The following is a 21,415-nucleotide window of genomic DNA, read 5'->3' as shown; positions in this document are numbered from 1 at the left end:
CTCGTTAGTTGGTTAGGTTACCCTAGTTTAGCATCCTGATCTTGATCCTCATGCTCGGAGAGGCGCTGCTGGGTCTTCTGATCTCGTTAAAAGCCGTCGCTGCCAGTTCCCACTCACACCTCACATGGCATTTCGGCGGCGGCGGCGGCCAGGGGGGTGTGAGCGATGCGCCCCGGCTCAGCCAGTTATAAAAAGAATAATTTGCTGCTGATGCTGGGACTCGTGGTTGGGATCCCAGGCAGGGCTCCTGATAAGTAGAGAGTGTGGAAGTATGTATAGTGACCGCTGGCCGCAGTATTCTCATTGGCTTCCCGCGCGATGGAGTTTCCCTTCAGCCTTACACTCTATATGCTGAGTGTAGCTGATGTACCGTCCAGTGATCAGGTTTTGGCTGCGGGATGCTGAATGCTGACTTGCTCTACGGGATGAGATACTGGCTTGATCTGTCTTCTGCCATGCAATCCATGGTTTATGGCATGCCATGTGTTGTAACGATTTCCTGGATTCGCGCAGCGGCCGACTCCATCGACCAAAAACCTCCCTATCCCCGGCATTCAGACACCGCTTGGTTTATTTCGCAGAAATAACACGGAGACCGGATATATTGCAAGTGGTAGCCAATAATGGAGCCCCTCTCGTTTCGTATCTTCATCATCATCATCATCACCATGCTCTGCTCTACCCCTCCATCCCCACCATGAGGCTTGTCCTGAGTCTTGCTCTTCAATCTCCTTGCTCCTGTTCAACCGCCTTGAAACACCAGCGAAATTGAACCCATCTTTTCAATTTTTTTCCCCTTACCTTTTTTGACTTCTCTGCCTTCACTCTCTGACTTTTACCCCTGAGGAACCCGCGTCACAGGTAAGTAAGTACCTCCAAGTACTCCTCGAGCTCCTTCGGAACCTTCGCTGGAACACTCCTTCATATGCGCATGTCATCTTCAGTCCTCCTTTGATTAAACCGTACCGTCCTTCGGCTCCCGTCTCTATATTACCCCCTCCCTCCCCGCCCGCCCCAGGACAAGACACAGCAGGGCAGAACAGGAGGGCGTCGACCCTTCTTCCCCGCCACCTATCACAGGTAGGAATCACAGTTCTGGCTCGGATAGACGGCCTGCCGCCATGCGTCTCCCGCGCTAGGGTTGCCATTCATGACGGCGGCCGGACGGGCTTGTTTGTATCAGTATAGCGTAGCCCATGTACTGTACGGATTAAGTATGTCTGTAATTATGCACATGCGTTTGCTCTCGCCCAGTTGCCTTGGTTACTGGAAGGAATAAAGAAAGAAAAAATATCGTACGAAAGAAAAGAAACGGATGGCCTGACTTCTTTTCTGCTATCCCGCGTCGAACAACCCCGTTTATCGGCTCAGGGATGGCGAGACGTCATCGTTCATCGTCCCATCCTTGGAATTGGGGGAGGGGAGGGGAGGGGAGGGAGGGTCACCCCGGGCCACTTTCATGTAAGTGTTCAGAGTAGTCGTAACTATCTATGCATCTCATCTCATCTCAAGTCCTTGGGGGAAGGGCCGGGGGGCTGGGAGGGAGACTAGGGGTGGGCAAATCACAGCCAACAATCTCCACGGAGACGTCCCAGTCCACAGGGCTGCCCTGTCTCCCGGCGGAATGGAGTCGCTCTGTTTGGCCGCTCTGTCTTTTTGTCTTCCTGTCTGTCTGGCGTGGGTTAACTAAGATCAGGGTTTGGAGACCTGTCTGTCTTGTCTCTTTCGCCGTTAGCGACGGGGCTAAGTTGCCTACTTTCTAGTTACCAGAGAGCGGACCAACGAACAGGCCACCGGTTTGCCCTCTCCTCACTTCCTCACCGACCTTTTGACATAGTACAAACGTCATTGTCAAGTTGTCTTCCTGGATAGACTGTTACTCTCGATGGCGACAATTCCATCACTGGCCGAAAATTCTCCGTTCAGATCCCTCCAAGAACACACGGTGCTGGTGTGAAGACGGCTAAAGGCCAGATGCAAGTAAACAGCACTATACGGAGTAGTTAGCTGTCTGGTTGTTTCGCCTGTCAATTTAGCTGCTTGTCTAGCAGAGTAGATTTGGTAGCTAGTGTTAGAGACAGACGGGAGCCCGTCAAGAACATGTCGCACGGACCGTCTGATTTTCCCTTTACACTCTGCCAGGGGTTGTCTGTGCCCTGTAAGTAAGATACTTCGTTATGGTTATCGCTTTTCGAGGATGAGCCTTGTTGGTGATAGCGTCGTCTGTCGCAGCGACGTTCCGAAGGATGCAAAAGTGGTGACACATAGGTTCGTTTCCATACGCAACGGGACTGGCTGGGTTCACGCCTCTGCATATAATACACCTCTTCAACCTGCATAACGACCACGACCAATGCAAGCAGCAAGCAGTCGAAGGATGAAAATCAGATACATGTAGATTGCCCTCCGCATTAACCGTTTGCTTTGTGGAGTACCCCTGCCGCCTCGACAGCATTAAGTAAATGATTATTGAGATTCCTCAACCAAAGTCCGCCTTGATCATCGCATCTTCAATCGACAGTTCGTATACCGCGGTTTTCCCCTCCTTGAAGGTTGAGGATCTGTCCCGAGCGAAAACTGAATTCCGCGTGACTATTCATTCCTTCCATCGAAAGACGGTGTGATGTGCGATGGGGACGCGACAGATATACGTATGGATTGTATCACGGATGTCGCAAGTCGTCGTCAACTAATACTAGATGGAGTATGCAACTGGCAATATTGCCTGTTTCTACTCCGTGTACATGGCTATTATTGCCATGCTGTGTACGGTGTATGTACAAGTACTTTTATAACGGTACAAGGGCCGTCTCTGGGCTGCATCGGGGAAGCGAAGCCATCTCGCCGGAGCCTTCGTCTCTTCGCGCCAAGATCGGTAACAAGAGAGGACGTAAAAGTCTTGTTTTGCCAGGTGGTTGCGTATACCAAAGCGTACAACCCCGCGATAACAGGCTATCGCGGCAGACGACAGACATCACAGGACTCTTTGATATCCCCACGCCATGGCCCGTAGCGCGTTAGTTGAGGCTGGTGTCCACGAAGTGTGATATCTTAGTCATCGTACTCGGAGAACGTCCATGCTCGGCTTTTTATAGAGCGGACGACATCGTCTGCGCTGAGAGCAAGACGGACCTTTTTTTGCTGCTCCATTCTCAATATATCGCGGGGAAACAGTTATTTCCCGAGGACACGGTGGCGTCCTCTATATCTGGTGTCCACGGTTTCACCCGTAGGCTGTTTTCTGGCGCATAGAAACCCCATATTCATGGCCATTATGATATCATCCTCTACATCACCTGAAAAACCAACTCAACAGAAGACGAGCTTCATTGGTTCTGAGCGCTTCATGATACTCTGGTAGAGAAAGTAATCAAACACACCAATGGAATCAAGGGCTAAATTACCCAGGAAGGAAAATGCAGGATTTTGTTTGATATTGAGGAGTACTTTTGACTTCCTCACCACATGTCAGAGTTCGGGTATCAAGCCAAATAATAAAATCTGGGGATAACACAAGTAAAGCAACTAGTTACCTAGTTGCCCTGTAGTTATACCGAGCTTTGTAACATGTTCGATGTCTGTTTTGTCTCAACCGTGACACAGGCTGGAGTAACCAGGGCGCATGGCTCACCAACTAGTGAGTGCCCCAAGATCATCTGCCTCGTGGTCACACCGGATCTTGAGTTCAATAATATATCTCAAAATTATGGCTGCCTTCTTCTTCTCCATCCCACACACCATCTTCATAAAGGACTCATTTTTGAGGCCTTTTAGTGTGGCTTGGGGCTGATACGAGTTCGCTTAACACGGAGAAGATAGCCTCAGGCCCTCTAAACTTGTCCGTCCCCTTATCCCGCTTTGACTCGAACCAGCTTTGGGGATTGCTTTATTTTATTATTCCAGCGGCTCGTTCGCCTCATCTTCATGTTATCCGATCGCCTTCAGCCTGGTTTTAACCTGGTGATTCGCTTCTTCTTGGGGGCTTGAGACTGCCCGGCGTGGCCTTTTGCTCGACGTTGCTTCTTTTTCTGCGAGGGACAAAAAAAACAACAAAAGCAAAAACAAAAACAAAAAAAAAATATAAAAATAGCGAAGATCTGATAAGATATTGATGACATAATATGTTTAATATTACATAATCATGTCTTACTCAGCCATGACGTCGTTGGCCGAGGCCGCCTTCTTTGACATCACCGTCAACCTCGATCCGTCCAAGGCGTTGTGTCTCAATTATATTACTGTCATTGCTGGAGATGTCAACATCTTCTGTTTGTGAAAGCTAGCTGATGATAATGATTCTCTGCATGCGGAGCCCTTTCCGCTGTAGTGATTGGCATAATGTCGACATCCACAAACCCACAGTCGGATGAGCACAAGCTCCGGCACCATGCCACCACCACCGATGGAGATGCAAATGAGCCACAAAACCTCCCAGACTACGGGACAAGGTTCATTAGTTCAGAGCACCTCGAGCAGTTCAAAAAGGCTCTTGATGCCCCCGAAGCGCTGTCCCTCACTGCCGTGAACGACTGGCGACCTATCAATCAACGAGTACGAAAGCCTGCGAATGGGCGTAAACCGAGACGAAGACGGAAGGACGAAACCCGGGAAGGATTCGTATATACATTGCTGAAATGGCCATTCCTTATATTTGTTTTGACGTGGATAGCTGTACTGAGCTTCTGCTATCTCCTCACACGTTTCTATATACTCTTTTATGAGAACCTGTTTTCCTGGAAAGGGAAGAGGCGCAGACTACGAAAGACACTTCGATCTACGGAGGAATACGAGAGATGGAAGGATGTTGCAAAAGAATTGGATGCATTCTTGGGCAATGATATCTGGAAGGAGGACGACGAGTATGCTTACTATAACCATGTCACCGTCAACGCTGTCGTTACACAGCTGCAGGACCTGAGGTCGAGGATCCAAATTGCCACAGACGAAGGCCGCAATTCGGAGAAAGAGCACGCCGTCGAAGAGCTTCGTGCTCTGCTCGAGGCCTGCATCAAGAACAACTTTGCTGGCGTTGAGAACCCAAGGCTCTACAGTGAAACATACTTTGGGACAAAGTACCTCGTTCAACAATTCATCAACGAAGCTGAGGCATCCTTGAGGATCTTGCTCGAGAACGGCGGTTTACAGGACCATGACAAAGCTCTTTTCTTCAAGCATCTAGACACAAACTTTGGACGAACGGCTTTGTGTCTCTCTGGGGGGGCCACCTTCGCCTACTACCACTTTGGCGTGGTTCGGGCCCTTCTAGACAACGGGGTGTTACCTGATATCATATCTGGAACATCTGGAGGTGCCCTTATTGCTGCCTTAGTTGCCACAAGAACTGACGATGAGCTAAAGCAGCTACTTGTTCCTGCACTTGCGCACAAAATCAAAGCCTGCCGCGATGGCTTTTCCGTCTGGGTGAGACGGTGGTGGCTCACGGGCGCACGATTTGATACCATGGATTGGGCGGAGCAGTGTAGCTGGTTCTGCCGTGGTTCGACGACTTTTCGAGAAGCATATGAGAGGACAGGTCGCATTTTGAATGTATCATGCGTACCGTCCGACCCTCATTCCCCAACCATCCTGGCAAATTATCTGACCTCCCCCAACTGTGTAATCTGGAGCGCCGTCATTGCATCTGCTGCGGTCCCAGGCATCCTGAACCCTGTCGTTCTTATGATGAAGAAACCAGACGGAACCCTGTCACCATATTCCTTCGGTCACAAGTGGAAGGATGGCAGCCTGAGGACGGATGTTCCCTTGAAAGCGCTAGATATCCATTTCAATGCTACTTTCCCCATAGTTTCACAGGTAGGGCTAAAATGAAGCACCGATATTTTTGATTGTGTTATTGTAAAAGGGTTTACTGACAAGGTTATTCAGGTTAACCCGCATATCAGCCTCTTCTCGTTCAGCACTCGTGGTAGTGTTGGCCGCCCAGTTAGTCACCGCAAAGGTAGAGGCTGGCGTGGCGGCTTTCTTGGCTCTGCCATTGAACAGTTCATCAAGCTCGACCTCACCAAATGGCTAAAGGTCCTCAGACGCCTTGAGCTACTTCCTCGCCCACTTGGACAAGACTGGAGCGAGGTCTGGCTCCAGCGTTTTGGTGGCACAATAACCATATGGCCTAGATCAGTTTTGTCTGATTTTTACTATATTCTATCAGACCCTTCCCCGGAAAGATTAGCTCATATGCTACATGAGGGTCAATCAAGTACCTTCCCAGCAATTCAGTTCATCAAGAACAGAATGAAGCTGGAGAATGTTATACGCGAAGGCTACTTAAAGTACACCTCTCCTGACAGGAATCCCAATGCTGCGGATTCTGGAATCCGACGTAGGCGTGTGCCTACCCGGTCCCAGTCTGAAAGAGTTATTGGAGCCGCGATCAATGGTGAACAAACCGTCGATCTGTTAAGTGATCAAAACGTAAACGGAACATATACTTCTGATGAGCAGTATACAACGGATGAACCTCCCGAGTTGGACCCAGAGCAGATACCCTCTTCCGCCAACCGCCGTGATAGTGGTGTTATAGAAGAGCTGAAGCGGCAATCTGCTGTGTTCTTCGATGATGATGATGACGACGACAATGCCGCAACCCTAAGCGAGTGATTGACGAATAGCCTGCCGCCCGTTACACCAAGTCACCGCCTTCTATGATCGACCGGCCTGAGCCAATATTAATGCAAAACCCTGCAGCAGTTTGACCGATCTGGGTTTACGTTTAAGTTTCCAACGACACGTCGTAATTGCTTATTCTCCAGCTTTATACATACGCCTTGCATGTAAAGTTTTTTGGATTTCAGTTTCTTCTGGGTTAGATGGCAAATGGGGCTGGCGCATGCTTACCAGTTATCACATTTAATTTGCTGTTTAGCTCAAGAGATACCATATTCGTTTTACTGCAGTAACATTATTGGATAGATATCATGTAACCTTCTTCCTACATGGTACACAAAGGAAAATAAACCTAAGATTGAAGAATGACTGACCGATATTGATATGCATGATAGATTACGTCCATGATTATGGTAACCATAGATACCGGGATGTACATGTGTTCGACATTGAGAAGTATATCTACAACAGAATGCTCCAAAGCTCTACTAAACTGAAAGTGCCGTAGACTATCGTAGAGCTTCCAGCTATATTAAATTAGAGCTGTAAAATAAAACTCTAAGATGGACTACGGCTGCAGTAATATCGATATCAGATCACAAGCCATTTCTCTGTAACTCTCTTGCATAAGTCTTTTTCGCCTGACTGCAAATAGAGGCATTGCAATGCATACGCTGCTTGTCGAGAGAAATCTTCTAGCCAGGCCTCACCACGCTGTTCACCCACTGTTGTCCCTTCGACCGTATTTGGATTTTGAGCCTTCTGACGTTCGGTTTCGATCTCCTCACCTATTTCAAGGCACTTTTGGTAGCCCACGACAGCCAAATGACCAATTCCCAGCAATTGCCAAACACGAGCAAAGTTGAATTCAACTTCTTGTCTTTCCTGTAAGACTGAGCTTTGGGATCGGATCCGACGGTATTCTTGCATAAAAGACAGGCCCTCCATGACAAGGTAATGTCTATTATCTGACTGACGCTTGAGCGAATGGCTGATATAGCTGAGTCCAATGGACAGGAGAATGGCTGGATTCTCAGGATCAAGGGCGTATGCGCGGAAGAAGTAATTCAAAGCATTTGTAAAACTGTTGCCAGCATAAAGGATGTGTCCATATAGCACCAGCAGGGCAACATCCATCTCCTCCGCGGGTATATATTCGCCCTCTGAATTTTTGGTCGTGAGACTCGCGCGTTCTTGATATATAGACTCGGGCGAGCGTTTGAATGGCGATAATGGGTCGGGAGGAAGTGAATAATCGACAGCTTTGACTTGTCGAAGCATAAACTTCATGCTTGGTGCTGAATGAAAGAGAGATCTCTGGGGGTTTCCACAAACCCTGCTTAGGGTCACAAAGAGTCTGTAAGCATCAGTGACGAACTGGTATTCTTTCATAAACCATCGTGAAATATCAGACAATCTGTCTTCATCCTTGAGTCGAAGAGCACATGCTACAGGAAAGCAAATCATTAGCGCTTTCTCTTTCACTGTCTGTAGATAGATAACCCACCAAACCAGCAAATATATATTCTGAGTGTAGATGGTTTAGAGTGATACCAAATACTTGCATCAGCTGCTGCACCGAGTGTATCATATGCTTCATCTCCTTGCCCCTGACCGGAAAGAACAAGAGCATATTCAAGGAATATATCCAGCCAAGAATCAAAGTCTATGCCGTGATAGTCATTAGGTATAGAGCTAGCATCGATTTCAGGAGTTCCTATGGAGTTGTCAGGCTTTTATTTGAGAAAGGCTATTTCAGGAGAGGTATTTCTTACCCATTGAAGCTTGAATACGATTAGATATCTCTTGGAGTTCATCAAGGAGGTTTGTTGACTTTAATCTGCCTGCTTTACGTTGTGCTTCCCTCGAATACCCTAGGAAGGTCATCTTCTTTTGTAAGGGGAAGAAAACTCGGTTGGATCGAAAATCCCATAGCAAGGCATACGCAATATCAAGCCAGTCCCCAGTAGCATCCTGTTGGCCCTGTCGCATATATGGCTGTAATTCCAGCATCTTTGCATATAGATACCTTACGTTTTCGCCATCTGGTTTTAAAGAGGCTATTTCACGCCCTTGTTGCTCACCCGGTAGGCTAGTAACGGCGCGCGGGATGAATCCAATGGTGGTACTTTCTTCTGCAGCAGTGATGCCTCCAACGGTTGAGGGTACGGTGCTTTCGGTAGGGGCCAGTTGACCTATACTTTCTGAAGCTCGTTCTATATCCCGAAAATGATTCGCTAGTTTCCCAATGTTTGGGCCAAATCTAGGCTTCCGGCGCGATAGTACCTCTTCTCGACCGATATCTGCTGCCTCCGTAATAAACTTGAGAGCTTGGTCAGTCATGCCCATTTTCTCATAGAAATGGGCTAGTTTAGTTCGTGCTTCTATGTTGGTTTTGTCATATTCCGCCACCGTTAAATAGCATCTTTCAGTTTCTTCAGTATTTCCGCAGGCGTCATAGCATTCAGCCATTGCCAAAAACAAACTAGTATTCGCAAAGTCCTGAACATGTTGAAGGGGTATATAGAATCGGAGAGCATCTTCATAGAGTTGGATATCCTTCATCGAATCGGCCGCTTCCCTGAACAAATCCCCATAATCAAAAAGCTTAGCACCAGGAGAGTTATCATCTGGTTCAAGCCAGTGAAAATGAAACTATATTACTGTTAGCCCCTGTCCCGACCTCAAATGTTGATTGAGTAGTGAGCGAAGATACCAGTGCCTCATCCTTATAGCCAGATTTCAAGCGATATACGCCTAGTTTTATCCGTAACTCAAGCGGTAATCCGACACCATATGACTCAAGGGGGTATTGGCCTGGAACAAACCAGGGTGTTGCAATCCTGCGTGGATAGTCATCTGCATCCCATTCGCGGTCATCATCAACCATGTCCCAACCAGAATCACCTTTGCGGCCTAGAAGCCACCGGGCCAAAGAATTGAGAGATGATATGCCAGCTAGGTACTGGTGCTCATAGGAAAAAAGTTCAACATAAATGTTCACATCTGACCAGGTGAAATCCTCCACCTCTTCGGGATTGAGGTTCATATAGTATGATATACATGTCTCATAATGAGCTCTGGCCTTTCCTATCTCCCCTAGTTCAATATAGAGCGCTGCCAAGGGACGCAAGGCGTTCGTGTTATGGGGAAGGCCCTCGAGAATCTTTTCATATTCTTGAATTGCTTTGCCTTTGTATCCAAGCTCTTCATTTATTGCCGCCCGTTCAAACCGTATATCGTATCGCTTTGGGTCGATATCAATCACACGGCTATAGCAATAAACAACGTCATCTAATGCAGCCGCCCGGTCGCTGTCAGCTCTTTCTAGAATTAGATTAGCAACCTCAAGCCAGATTTCTGGCTTTCTTCGAGTATGAGCTCCGGTAAAAAGTGCATATAATGCCTTTCTCTTCTGGCCCTGGGCTAAAAAAATCTCGGAAAGTAAAACATGAGCTTGGAAAATTTCTGGGTTCAGATGAATTGCCTGTTTCACCAAATCAAGAGCTCGCTCATAGTCTGCGTCAATGAAAGCAGATGTAGCCTCGGATTGTAGGTTTTTGAATTCCGCAGTCGGCTCTACAGGTTTCAGCGGTCCACGTCTGGGTACTCTGCGAACACTGTCGTCGTCATATCCATGAGAAAAGCCGGGTCTCCGACTTTTCCGTGCAATCCTTGACAGGACGGCATCGTCATCATAGTTTTGGTTAACATAATCGTCGTCGCCTTCATAATCCTCTTCCTCGTAAACTTCACCTTCTCTGTTTACGAGTGAGCACCGGTTCATTAAAAAGGATGTTGGAAACTTACAGAGAATCATCCTCAGAGGACAATGATGAGATGCTATCTTGAGACAAAGCTTGATCTCTTTCTTCTGCTGTCACTAGTTGTGACGGGCCAGGATTGTTGGTATCATTGTTGGATGGTTTACTACTAGACCATCTCAACAGCTCTGGATCCGCCTCCATATTAGACTGGGAAATAGGAAACTGGTATGAATATCATTGGCACAGGTAGTTATGATGGTGATCATCCATACTCTGTGGTTAAGAAGATAAAATGAAATGCTTCCAACTGGTTGATCGCATAGGTAAGTATGAAGTCACGATAGGAAGCGAAAACCAAAAAAAGCAAACTCTGAACTTTGAAGGAGCCTCGAGCTTAGTCATCAGGTTAAACTTTCCAGATCAGCCTCGGCACAAGAGAAAGAGCTTTGCAGACGAACGATGAGATCGGCCTTCCCCACGATGGGGACATGGCCGATGGCAAAGTCTAGCGCTTGCAGGGCTCGGTCCCCGTATAAATATGCAGACCAAGCATTCTGCTTTATCAAAGTAACCTGTGGCTTGGTTTTCTGGTCTAAATTTTGACTATCATCTGCCAAATCTCCAGGGGCAAGAATCAGATATACCCCAGACCTCTCAACCACGAGCTACCGTGGGAAATTTAATCATGAAAGATATCACTTTCAAAGGCTGGGTTAGCACTTCAGCAACCTCTCCTTTGACATACACTACATACGAACCCAAGGCTTTTGCCAGCACTGACGTTGATATTGCTATATCTCACTGTGGCATCTGCGGCTCGGATATTCATACCCTACGGTCTGGGTGGGGGCCAACAAATTATCCATGCGTGGTTGGGCACGAGATTATTGGGCATATTATTCGAGTTGGTCCAGAGGTGGCTAAGCTTAATTCTCCTTCTCGAGACTTGAGGGTCGGAGATCGGGTTGGTGTCGGGGCACAGTCAGGTTCATGTCTTCGTGTTGACTGTGAAGAGTGTTCATCGGGCCTGGATAACTACTGCCCGCGCATGACTGGGACATACAATGGAAAATACCCTGATGGAAGTAAATCGTATGGTGGATATGCGGACTACTGGAGAGGCCCGGCGTGGTTCGTGTTTAAAATCCCAAATGGTATTCCCAGCGCAGTTGCTGCACCCCTGTTATGCGGTGGCGCTACAGTGTTTTCGCCATTATTCCGAGGCGGTGCGGGGCCGGGAAGGCATGTTGGCATCATTGGTATTGGTGGCCTAGGGCATATGGGGTTACTTTTTGCCAAAGCCATGAAATGTGACAAAGTGGTTGCTATTTCCCGGACGAGCTCAAAGAAATCTGATGCTCTCACCGGACTGGGAGCTGACGTTTTCATTGCCACTGACGAGGAAAAGAACTGGGCCAGGACACACTCCCGAACGCTCGATTTGATTATCTGCACAGTTTCATCGGGTAATATGCCCATCGAAAAATATCTTCGTCTACTTAAACGTGGGGGTGAATTCGTCCAGGTTGGCGCACCCGAGGATCCATTCCCAGGCTTCAGGGTTGGAGTGATGATGGGCAAAGGATTAAAGATTAGTGCATCTGCCATTGGTTCCACTGAGGAGATCAGGGCTATGCTTAAGCTCGCAAGTGAGCAAAACATTCATCCCTGGGTCCAAGAGCGGCCGATGGGGAATGTGAACCAAACGTTGGTGGATATGCATGAAGGCAAGGCTAGATATCGATACGTCTTGGTCAATGGAACTGGAATCGAGACAAAGCTTTGATTCTATTTTTCAATTCCGGCTTTGATACATACATTGAGCTATACTCCTTTCTCGTGTATGGGGATTTCATTTTTTGAAAGAACGTTAGCCAAATTTGCTGCATTAGATTCAGTAAATTAAACTTGTTTGAAGAGGGAGGAAATCATCAGCGAGTAGACTCTGGTTCCAGCATACTGGAGACTTTAGTACTATATATATAAGATGATATATCCAATATAAGTACTCTTCTGATCAATGTAACAAACTGGTTGATTACCGGCTGTGGGAAGTTTGGATGAATATTTAATGAATATTGGATACTACATTCCGGTGTATATAAACTTCAAAGGCTCTTGATTGTCGTACTAAAGCTTGAAAAATACAAAGCTACAGGAATCGAAGCACTGGAAGAATGAGGAATGAAGGTAGAGTTAAGATCCAAACGTCGAAAGTTGATAATCGTGCGAGTGAGAGTCAACAAGGGGTATATATGAATCTAAATTAATTCAGAAGAAATCATCCACCTCCACCTCCACCGCCGCCGCCGCCGCCCCGCGCGTGCTTTCTGCGTTGCAACCTCTCAAGCAAGGCCATCCCGGTAAGAAGAAACATACGATCAAATTCGGAACCATAGTTCTTGTTCAGCTGAAACTTCCCCATCTTCTTGATGCTTTTTATGCCATTGGTAGAATAGACCCCCACCAGCTCACCAGTCCCTTCGTCGAGTAGTTTGAAATTTGATTCGCTGAATTTATTAGGAACGGATCCTTCAACTCCAATGCTGCGTGTTCTTTTCCAGAGAAATCCTTTTCTGACTCCGTTGACCGTCATTTCGAAGCGGTATTTGGAGTGGTCGAAGCTCTCTTTTCTCAGATCTTCCCACGTCATGTTAAGATTGTCTGCTGGGTCCCCTAGCCCAACCTTTGAATGTGATGAGAATTTGAGGAAGTTGACAACTCCCACGACTGGACCACCCCTTTCTCCGACATGAAACGTTATCTCTGGCTTCCCAGGGGTAAACGTGGACGTTCTGACGTAGTAAAGTGTGGTTTTGTCATTGGACTCGGAAATTCTATAGTTTGTGAACGACGTGGTGTTGTATACATTGAAAATACGATGGTTCTCATCAGCCCCCAAGTCCCCAGGGGCTGAGAGCTGGGTATCAATAGAGGCTGCCTCGGAGGCGTCATGATCATGAGCTTTAGCTGACCCTGCTTTCAAATTTTTGGCAGATGCCATGATTTCCCAAGTGATGGGTGTATCATGCAAATCGATGCTGGGGTAGAAAAATGTGATAGTCAAAAGTGGTCAGAGTAGAGGAGCATTAGCGCCTTTTTATATCAAACTGTCTCGAGACAAGGCTGAGCGATTGGCACCAGAATATTATCACCATAGTGGGCGGGTCATGCTGCTTAACCGCTCACTTGTGTCATATTCGACGGCGAGCAAATGTACAATTGGCTGCTCGATATGGAGTATCGAGGCTGTGATGCTTGATCGTCGGCCAGCTCTGGGCTCGGCGGCTGTCTCAGCTACTTAAAACGGCAATTTCTCGTATTCCATGATGACTAATAAATTTCAATTTCACGTGATTAAAACGGATAAACTTATTTCCGGTTTGAGCTTGGGCCATGCCATCTCAGTTAGGTAAACACCAATTTTCTCTCTCGAGTGACCGGACAAAAAGACGTTGAGAGCAACCTCTGCTAACAAACCATCCACCATCCAGCTTGCTCTGCCATTGCGCATCGATTTGCGGAGGGGACATTGGCTTTTGGAGCTGACCCTTAAGCTGATACTGCGGAATGATTTGCTGTGCTACAGTTCCTGACGCGTCTACCTGATCCGTTTACTCTCTCAGCTTGCGCCGCGCTCAAAATAATAATAGCGCTCTTCAATTCAAGATGTCGTTCACAACTCCTTACAGCCCAGGAGCTTTATCGACACCGGACAAGTCTCGGAGTATTAGCTCGAACATGTCCACGACGCCAGCCGGGGTACCTCCTTCCTCTACAGCGTCTTTTACCCCTGCAGGGCCTCCGCCTTCGTCTGGACTTGGAAGCTCGCAGTCAGGAACACGACGTGCTTTGGATTTCTCCGATAGCCGATTCAATCAGTCGACCACATCATACACGGACAATGACCTGTTATCCTTTTCTACTACATCCTCCAATTTCCCGAGAGAACTCGACTCCCCTAATTCTAGTTATCTGTCACACCGACCAACCAGATCGCCGCTTCACAGCAGCCACAGATCTATCCTGAACAAGAGTAAAGGCATCAGAAGCCCATTCGACTCAAGTCGACGCATACCATTCTCACAAGATAGTGAAGCGGTCATTACGGATTCACGCGACTCAGAAGATAACGGAATTGGCTGGTCACCAAGCAAAGACGGTGGCCCGTTTACTAGCTCTCTTTTCCAGCCCACGACAAAGGCGCAGCCGTCCCGTCTGCTACGGAAACCAGTTATTTACTCGAATCCTGCAGGTGCAAAGCGTGCGAAACTCGACGAAACTTGGATACAGTCTACATCTCCGGAGAATGAACAACCTCAGAAGCGGAAGAAGGCCTCGAACTTTCCCTCAATCATCAAAGATTTGACTGCCAGGGCAAGCCTGGCTTCGGTTGATGAGCCGAGTGAGCTATTATTGAGCATGGAGGATGCTATATGTCGGATGTACGACCAAGTCCGTGATCGTAATTCCGACGATGATGTAGTCGACTCAAGCCTTTCTGCCGTATCCGATGAACTATCATCCTTGTGGCAAAGATATTCGCCAGCACCAATGGAGGAAAAGGATGGTGTTCCTCTTAGTGGTGGGATTGGACCTGGAGACTCGTCGCCCAGTATCATGAAGGCTATATTCTTGAGCTCATTACTGCTCCAGCTTCACCATCCTCCGCTACTCGAACCGAGTAACCAAGTCTCGAAATCTTCTCGCAGTATGTTCCGTGACTTGGTGATGAGAGATGAACCTCTACCAAAAGTTCCGATACCCAAAGTGCTATTTCAATGGTTATGGAGATATCACGACTTGGAGACAATTCATTGTGACATGCTTCAGGATATACAGCCAAACCCAACCGCCTCCCCGATGTTTTGGAAATTTATCCTCAAATCTGTCCTGCGTGCCGAGTTTGGTAACGTGATAACGCTTTTGAGCGAGGCAGATTTTAGCTACGCCAGAACTGCCATGGAGGATGGGTACGAGCAGCCAGGATACCATGGCTCTCAGCTACAAAATATCCAGCAATGCGTGAATAAAGCTCTACAACTCCTTAAATCATGCCCAGCAGTTCAGCGTGATGACTGGGATGTTAAAGGGGTTGAATGGGCCATGTTTAGGAAACAAGTGAACGCCGCGATATTAGATTTAGAGGATATGGCTGAAAGTGGGCAATCTCAGATTTCTGATGACGGTGATGGACCATTTGTTGCTTCGCATTTCGGTATCTCGTTTCAACGCCCGGATTCTATGTCATTTAGCCATAGCGCGCGCATGGCAGAAAGCCGGATACCGTGGTCCATATATCTGAACATCAAGGCTATGTATAGCATCTTGTGTGGAGAAACAGAAAATATTCTAAAGCAGTCCGAGGATTGGGTGGAGGCCACAATTGCGTTGACTGCCTGGTGGGATGGTGACGACGATAGCGATATTTCAGTTGGCGGGAAAAAGAAAGCCCCAGCAAAACGTCGTTCTCAGGCTCCTCGAGCTGTTGACTCCAATACCGAAGAGTCATACTTACGACGTCTTGACTACGCTTACAGCTCTGTAACAGATACCCTGGGGTCCGCTGGTTTCCAAATCAATTCAATGAATCCCTGCGAAGTTGGCTTGGCTTCCGTATGCGAAGGAAATGTCGAAAGCGTACTTAGACTTTTGCAAACCTGGTCTCTTGCTGTGAGTGCTGCGACAGCTGAGATTGCCAGCTTCGGAGGCTGGCTGGCTGCATCAACGGGCTCCGAACCGATGCGCGAATTCAATGAGAGTGAACTTATGGTCCTCAGCTACGGACAACCAGAGAAACCACTCCAGAAGGATGATATCTTAATCAACTATGCGGACGGTGTCTTCTCACGAGATCGGCTTGGGGATCGGAGTGCTAGAGAGGGGTGGGAGCTCTCCTTGGAGGTGCTGAGCCGCCTTGATGACCAGGAGCTTATGAAAACCAAGGTCAGAGAGCTGATGGACAAAGTATCTCTGGATACAGCAGATAAAATGGACAAGGCTGTGGTTCTATGCGCAGAAGTAGGCTTTAGCGATGAGGGCAGACGAGTCTCGGAGGTATGTTCGGCGTCTTTTTTTCAATTTCAACTTCATATATTAATCAATCTCCGACTGGATATGGAGCTAATACCATTGCTTTTTCTCCGTTTTAGCGATATGGCGACCAAGTTGCTGAAGTATCTGAGAATTATGGCACTGCTCTGATTTGCTACGCTCGTGCTCATTGTTCTCGCAAGATTAAGAACGTGATTGACCTGCTCACATCCTTCTGTCTGATACAGTCCAGAGCCTACCCTGCAAAGGACCAGTTGGATGAACAGCTCCGTTCCCTTCTATACGATCCATCCACCGCCTTGTCCGCCATCGCCTCGGTGGATTCGGAGGGGGCTGCTATGCTACAGTTTTATTTCAGTAGCTATGCTACTCTACGATCCTATTATGAGATCCGTGATGAGGCTGCCGGTTTAAATTCAGGCCAGGTGCCTAAGCATCGTCCACTGGCGCGGAAACGTGAGGCTGCTAGGGCATTGGTGGCTGTTATCCGAAGTGCGGCTGATAGCATCTACGGTGGATTGTATGATCCAGACAGGCAATCTGCCGCCCAGGTTGATGGGTTGCTCGTCTTACTTGGCGAAGCACTAGCACTTCTTGATCGTGAGTACTACCAGTGTCTTCCGATCCTCCAGGGTTTCTGATTAAAATAACTAACAATGTCATGTAGCCAACCCCAATCATTTTCTGAACACTGAGCAGCAGCTTACTATTCTCGCGGCGATTGAAGATCTCCAAACAGTTACTGGGCGTGTATACGAGCAGTGTGAAGCATGCCTCCAGTCAGCTTTATATCACCACCTACATTTCGATGATGGTAACAATATAGGGACTGGCCACTCGCTCAGTGACGTTGGCCGTTCGATGTCAACTTCTTTCTTTGCCACATCGCCCCAAAAGCTATTGAAGAAATCCATCTCGTCTACTACCCTGACAAGCGGGTTCAGTCTCATTGGTAGCGAGATGCTAGAAGGTTCTCAATCCATCAGTGGATCAAAGGAGATGGGTGGCTCGGGCGTCCTTGTCCCTAGGTCAGGCAGTAAGGGCCAGGGTAAAGGTAAACAAAATGAATACCAGAAGGTTCAACGTGGGTGGGATTGGAGAGACAAGACTCCAGATGGTATCAAAGGAGAAGATATACTGAAAAAGCTGAGGTTGCTGCTTGCTCACGGAATGGCCTTTGGCGCATTAGATGGAGCCAACAGCTTAATGGTCTGAGAATATAGACGATAGATGACACGAAATACCAGGAGAAGGGGTTGAAGGTGTGGTGATACATTGTACCATTATTTTATGACCCAGTTATCTCTCGACGACGTTTGCCATCCAGAAACGGCCTTGTACACTATTAATGAGTGGCCGGGGAAGTTCCGCCCCAGGAGTTCGCTCAACATTATCCAGTAGTAGATGCAGCAGTAATAGTTCCGCGTAAGATGCAAGAAAAGACGGGATGGATTCTTGGCCCGGTCGACTGATCAATGATAAATTTGCCACCGCAGAAATAAAGTCTGGAGGAGCTGCATGAAACACTGTTTGAGGAGGAAACAGCAAGGCAGACTTTGAGCAGACGGTGCATGCCCGCTCGGACAGACCTGAGGCAGGTCTTGGGACATGCATGATAACTCCCCGTTTGCAGGCCTGTCTCAAGCGCAAGGACGGAGCATGGACACTGAATCTCTCTCTTACTTTTTGCTCTCTCTATGATGATTTGCTGGCGTGGCTGTGTCGCTAGTTTCACCGTGGCTGAGAGATGCAGGGAGCCTCCAAGGATGCAAACACGCTACCACCGATTTGGGCTAAGTGAAGCGCAAGGGCAGCTAAAAGGTTCCATAGGGCTGAACTGTGTTATTATCCTCTCGTATCATCCGCGTTCCCCCCTCCTTCGCTGGTGGCCGAAATTCGTCATCATCCTCCGGTCAGGTAACATGATGAGTCTCTAATTAGAAAGTACACTGGAGTTATCTTGTCCCTCGCTACTCAAGACTGACCCTGTGGGCAAAGGTTCTGTACTAGTTATGTGGTGAAAGCTAACCAGCAGTCCTCAGGCAGCCAGCGTCTGTCTCACCAGCCTCCAAGCCAAGTCGCAGCCACAGGGAACTAGCAGGGACGTCATGCAGAACGGACGCATGTAGTTAGTCTGTTGAAGAGCAATATCGAGCATCGGGTGTGCTGCAGGCCATGGATACGTATCTCGGCTGCAGGCCTTGACCTGACTAACTAGCTCTGATAGCACGAGAAAGGACAGGGCGACCTCTTCCGGGGCGATCATGGGAGCTGAAGAACCCAGGCTAGAGAAACTCAATCACCGATGTTAGCTAATCAGCAATCCACCACCTCGGCCTCAGCGTCACCGTCCCCCAAGTGCGCTGCCGTACGATGTTGTAGCTGTAGACAAGTAGCTGTAGCTGTGGTTGTGGTTGTGGTTTGTGATTGCGGTTGCGAGTTCGTTTGTCGTCTGTAGTTGCTGTTGCCAAAAAAAGAACTGGGCTGATCCCGTGACCAAACAAGCCTCAACCTCAATTTCAACTTTCGATATCAAAAAAAAACCCCATCCTCAACTATACTGAGTATGACCAAGCATCTGGAGTTACCATCGGGCGTCGCCAATCACCAGAGCCAGCATTATGATCATGATCCTTCCTCGTGGCCCCCATGTAATACAACGGCGGCCGAGGTATGACTGGTCTCAGTTCTGCTCTCTTTCCGTTGCTTGCGGACACTAAACCTGTGGCTCTGTTTAGCTTTCGAAAAGCAAAGAAAAACACATCACTAATCCTTCTTAACTTCAAGCTCCTCTGCTTTCTTTTTTCTTTACATATCCCATAATCTTCCTTAACGGTCCTTGGCTGAAGCCGGGGAGGCATCACACAGCTGGCCGGACAACTCCGCAGATAGGCCTCGATTCGACCTCCCCCGTGAACATGGGCCCAGTTGCACGCGGGGACGATGAAGACGATTTGGAACTTCTAGCCTAAAAGATCCCCCCGGTTGATGCATCTGGTACATGGCCTCCACTACGCTTGGGCTTATCGCTAATCCCACTGCTGGCCGAGTCACTGGCTCCTTCACTTTTGAGCTGGACCTGGGCTGGTGAAAGCCGCTGGGCTTCGGTTTCTCTGTTTCTGCTGCATACTTTTGCTGCCGCCTTGTGGATCCTACTTCCGTGTAATTGATGGAAGACCAAAGAGCCTTTTCAGGAGCCAGGGCGTTCGGTAATTCATCCTATTGTTGCTTACTAGTCCTGACGCCATGCCATGTTCTCGTGCTTTCCAAGGCATGAATCACCACCTGAACAAGCAAGCTTTCTCAGCATCTTCCCTGGATTGCAAAAAGGAATCGCCCTCCGAAACCGAATCCTCCCCCACTCTTTTATTTTTAGGGCTTAGGCTGCCATGGCCCGGCCGGCCCAAGCCGTATTATACGCTTTCTCCACTGCTCTACTTGAGAACTATTTAGCTCGCCTAGCTATTGTTCAACGTTATTGGTCTCCTTGCCTTATCCTATATTAACTATCTCCGACTAGTCTGTCATCAAGGAATATTTATATATACCAATCCCCAGTTTAAGACCTTGTCTTTTCTCTTCTCTCCACCAGGCAACCATCCTGACTTAATCAACGTCTACCTCTCTCGTTTTGTCTTTGCTCTTTCGTTGCTACTCTGTTCTAATATCCCTTTAAGCCAAAAAAATCTGTTTACTGCTTGCTCGTTTCCTCTGCCATCCTGTTTGCTTCGTGGATAACCGGCTTATCATAGAGCAAACGAATCCTACTTCATAAATACCGGTCACTCCCTTCTTTGCAGTGTATTAATTGCCTTATTTCTTCCTACCTTTCTCCTTCAAACCAGGACTGTTGCAGGGCATCATCCCAAAGTACCGGAAACAAACTACCAACCGAACGCACCTTTCTTCCAAATCGACTATTATCATTCACAGCCGCCGGATTACTTCCAATAACCCGAATCTTCTTTCCGCATAAAAAATGTGTTATCAACTCCTGGAGCTGTTCTCAGTCTGCCGCTGCCTACATCATCGCCATTCGATCGATCCATGCCAAGCATACGGTCAGCGGGGGCACGTTGTACAGGAGAAAATAGTCCTGGTTGGCTATACCTGCCCGAAACATTCTGTTCAGCAATGTGCAACGCCCGGATATCCTCGAAGCTCGAAGCTCAGACCCGACTCCGGATATTCCTCTAGTGGAAAGGGTCTCTATCGGTAGGAGATTGAGCATTCCCTTTGGCTTTTCCTTCTTGCCATTCTGTGAAGAGATACGGGATATGAGGTATGATTTGTTTATTATTTTTGTTTTTACAAGTCTACAAGTCTTGGATACTGAGGAGTACTGCAAACTCACTATCATTATTACGTGGAGGATTTTTTTTCTTAGTAGGGTATTTAGCGATCAATACCAATCAAGTCATATATGCTAACTTTTTCTGAAAATGAACAGATCACGAACGGCTCCTATCGACGACTATCCAATATACAATAGCGCTGGAAGCTCTTGTGTATTTTGCTCTGGGTACCGCCGTACTTTTCGCATTTGATTTGCCTAGAGGAAACAAACCTTGACGATTTGCATGATGTAATCTGGACCACCATGAGCCATGATCAAACGAGCAGAATGATGAAATGGAAAACAGGAATTTATGCCAATCGCAGAGCGATTCAAACGACGATAATTGAATATCAAATGCCCTGAATCCCAACATTGATGGGAAATAGCATATGCTTTGAAGGAGTCTCTCATGGTGTATCAGCGCCAAATTATACCCCTTCGTTTTGAATCTTGTTTGTCCAATTGTGTTTTTATTTCATGTGTTTTATCTTCTCTTATTTTTTTTTTTATTTCTTTGCTTTTTATTTTGGTTATTTTGTTTCATATTTTTGGATTGTTATCTTTCATGTACAACTATCACTTTCATCTCTTTCATTTTCTGTGTTGGTATCTCCTTTGAAAGGGGTATCAA

General features: G+C 47.5%; 5 protein-coding genes across 5 annotated transcripts; 3 read left to right on the top strand and 2 right to left on the bottom strand.

Annotated features, from left to right (window-relative positions):
• Nucleotides 1-4,141: 4,141 nt before the first annotated feature.
• On the top strand, nucleotides 4,142-6,618 carry ARB_06122 (Patatin family phospholipase, putative; the record flags this gene model as incomplete). Its single annotated transcript, XM_003015764.1, has 3 exons — nucleotides 4,142-4,268; nucleotides 4,328-5,814; nucleotides 5,887-6,618. 3 exons carry the CDS (start codon nucleotides 4,142-4,144, stop codon nucleotides 6,616-6,618), a joined length of 2,346 nt encoding a protein of 781 aa, XP_003015810.1.
• A 597-nt stretch (nucleotides 6,619-7,215) lies between these two features.
• Nucleotides 7,216-10,592, bottom strand: ARB_06121 (uncharacterized protein; the record flags this gene model as incomplete). The annotated part of the gene is made up of 5 exons (XM_003015763.1): nucleotides 7,216-8,072; nucleotides 8,132-8,341; nucleotides 8,400-9,279; nucleotides 9,341-10,385; nucleotides 10,435-10,592. 5 exons carry the CDS (start codon nucleotides 10,590-10,592, stop codon nucleotides 7,216-7,218), a joined length of 3,150 nt encoding a protein of 1,049 aa, XP_003015809.1.
• A 484-nt stretch (nucleotides 10,593-11,076) lies between these two features.
• On the top strand, nucleotides 11,077-12,177 carry ARB_06120 (zinc-binding alcohol dehydrogenase, putative; the record flags this gene model as incomplete). The annotated part of the gene is made up of 1 exon (XM_003015762.1): nucleotides 11,077-12,177. One exon carries the CDS (start codon nucleotides 11,077-11,079, stop codon nucleotides 12,175-12,177), a length of 1,101 nt encoding a protein of 366 aa, XP_003015808.1.
• Nucleotides 12,178-12,672: 495 nt separating this feature from the next.
• On the bottom strand, nucleotides 12,673-13,395 carry ARB_06119 (uncharacterized protein; the record flags this gene model as incomplete). Its single annotated transcript, XM_003015761.1, has 1 exon — nucleotides 12,673-13,395. One exon carries the CDS (start codon nucleotides 13,393-13,395, stop codon nucleotides 12,673-12,675), a length of 723 nt encoding a protein of 240 aa, XP_003015807.1.
• A 737-nt stretch (nucleotides 13,396-14,132) lies between these two features.
• Nucleotides 14,133-17,660, top strand: ARB_06118 (nuclear pore complex subunit Nup85, putative; the record flags this gene model as incomplete). Its single annotated transcript, XM_003015760.1, has 3 exons — nucleotides 14,133-16,448; nucleotides 16,544-17,045; nucleotides 17,113-17,660. 3 exons carry the CDS (start codon nucleotides 14,133-14,135, stop codon nucleotides 17,658-17,660), a joined length of 3,366 nt encoding a protein of 1,121 aa, XP_003015806.1.
• Nucleotides 17,661-21,415: the final 3,755 nt, after the last annotated feature.

The sequence above is a fragment of the Trichophyton benhamiae genome (genome assembly GCF_000151125.1).
Source record: "Trichophyton benhamiae CBS 112371 chromosome Unknown Abenha-G-c-322p01.r1, whole genome shotgun sequence".
Lineage (NCBI taxonomy): Eukaryota > Fungi > Ascomycota > Eurotiomycetes > Onygenales > Arthrodermataceae > Trichophyton > Trichophyton benhamiae.
The sequence above is the reverse complement of the archived record's forward strand: the minus strand, read 5'-3'. Positions and strand labels throughout refer to the sequence as shown.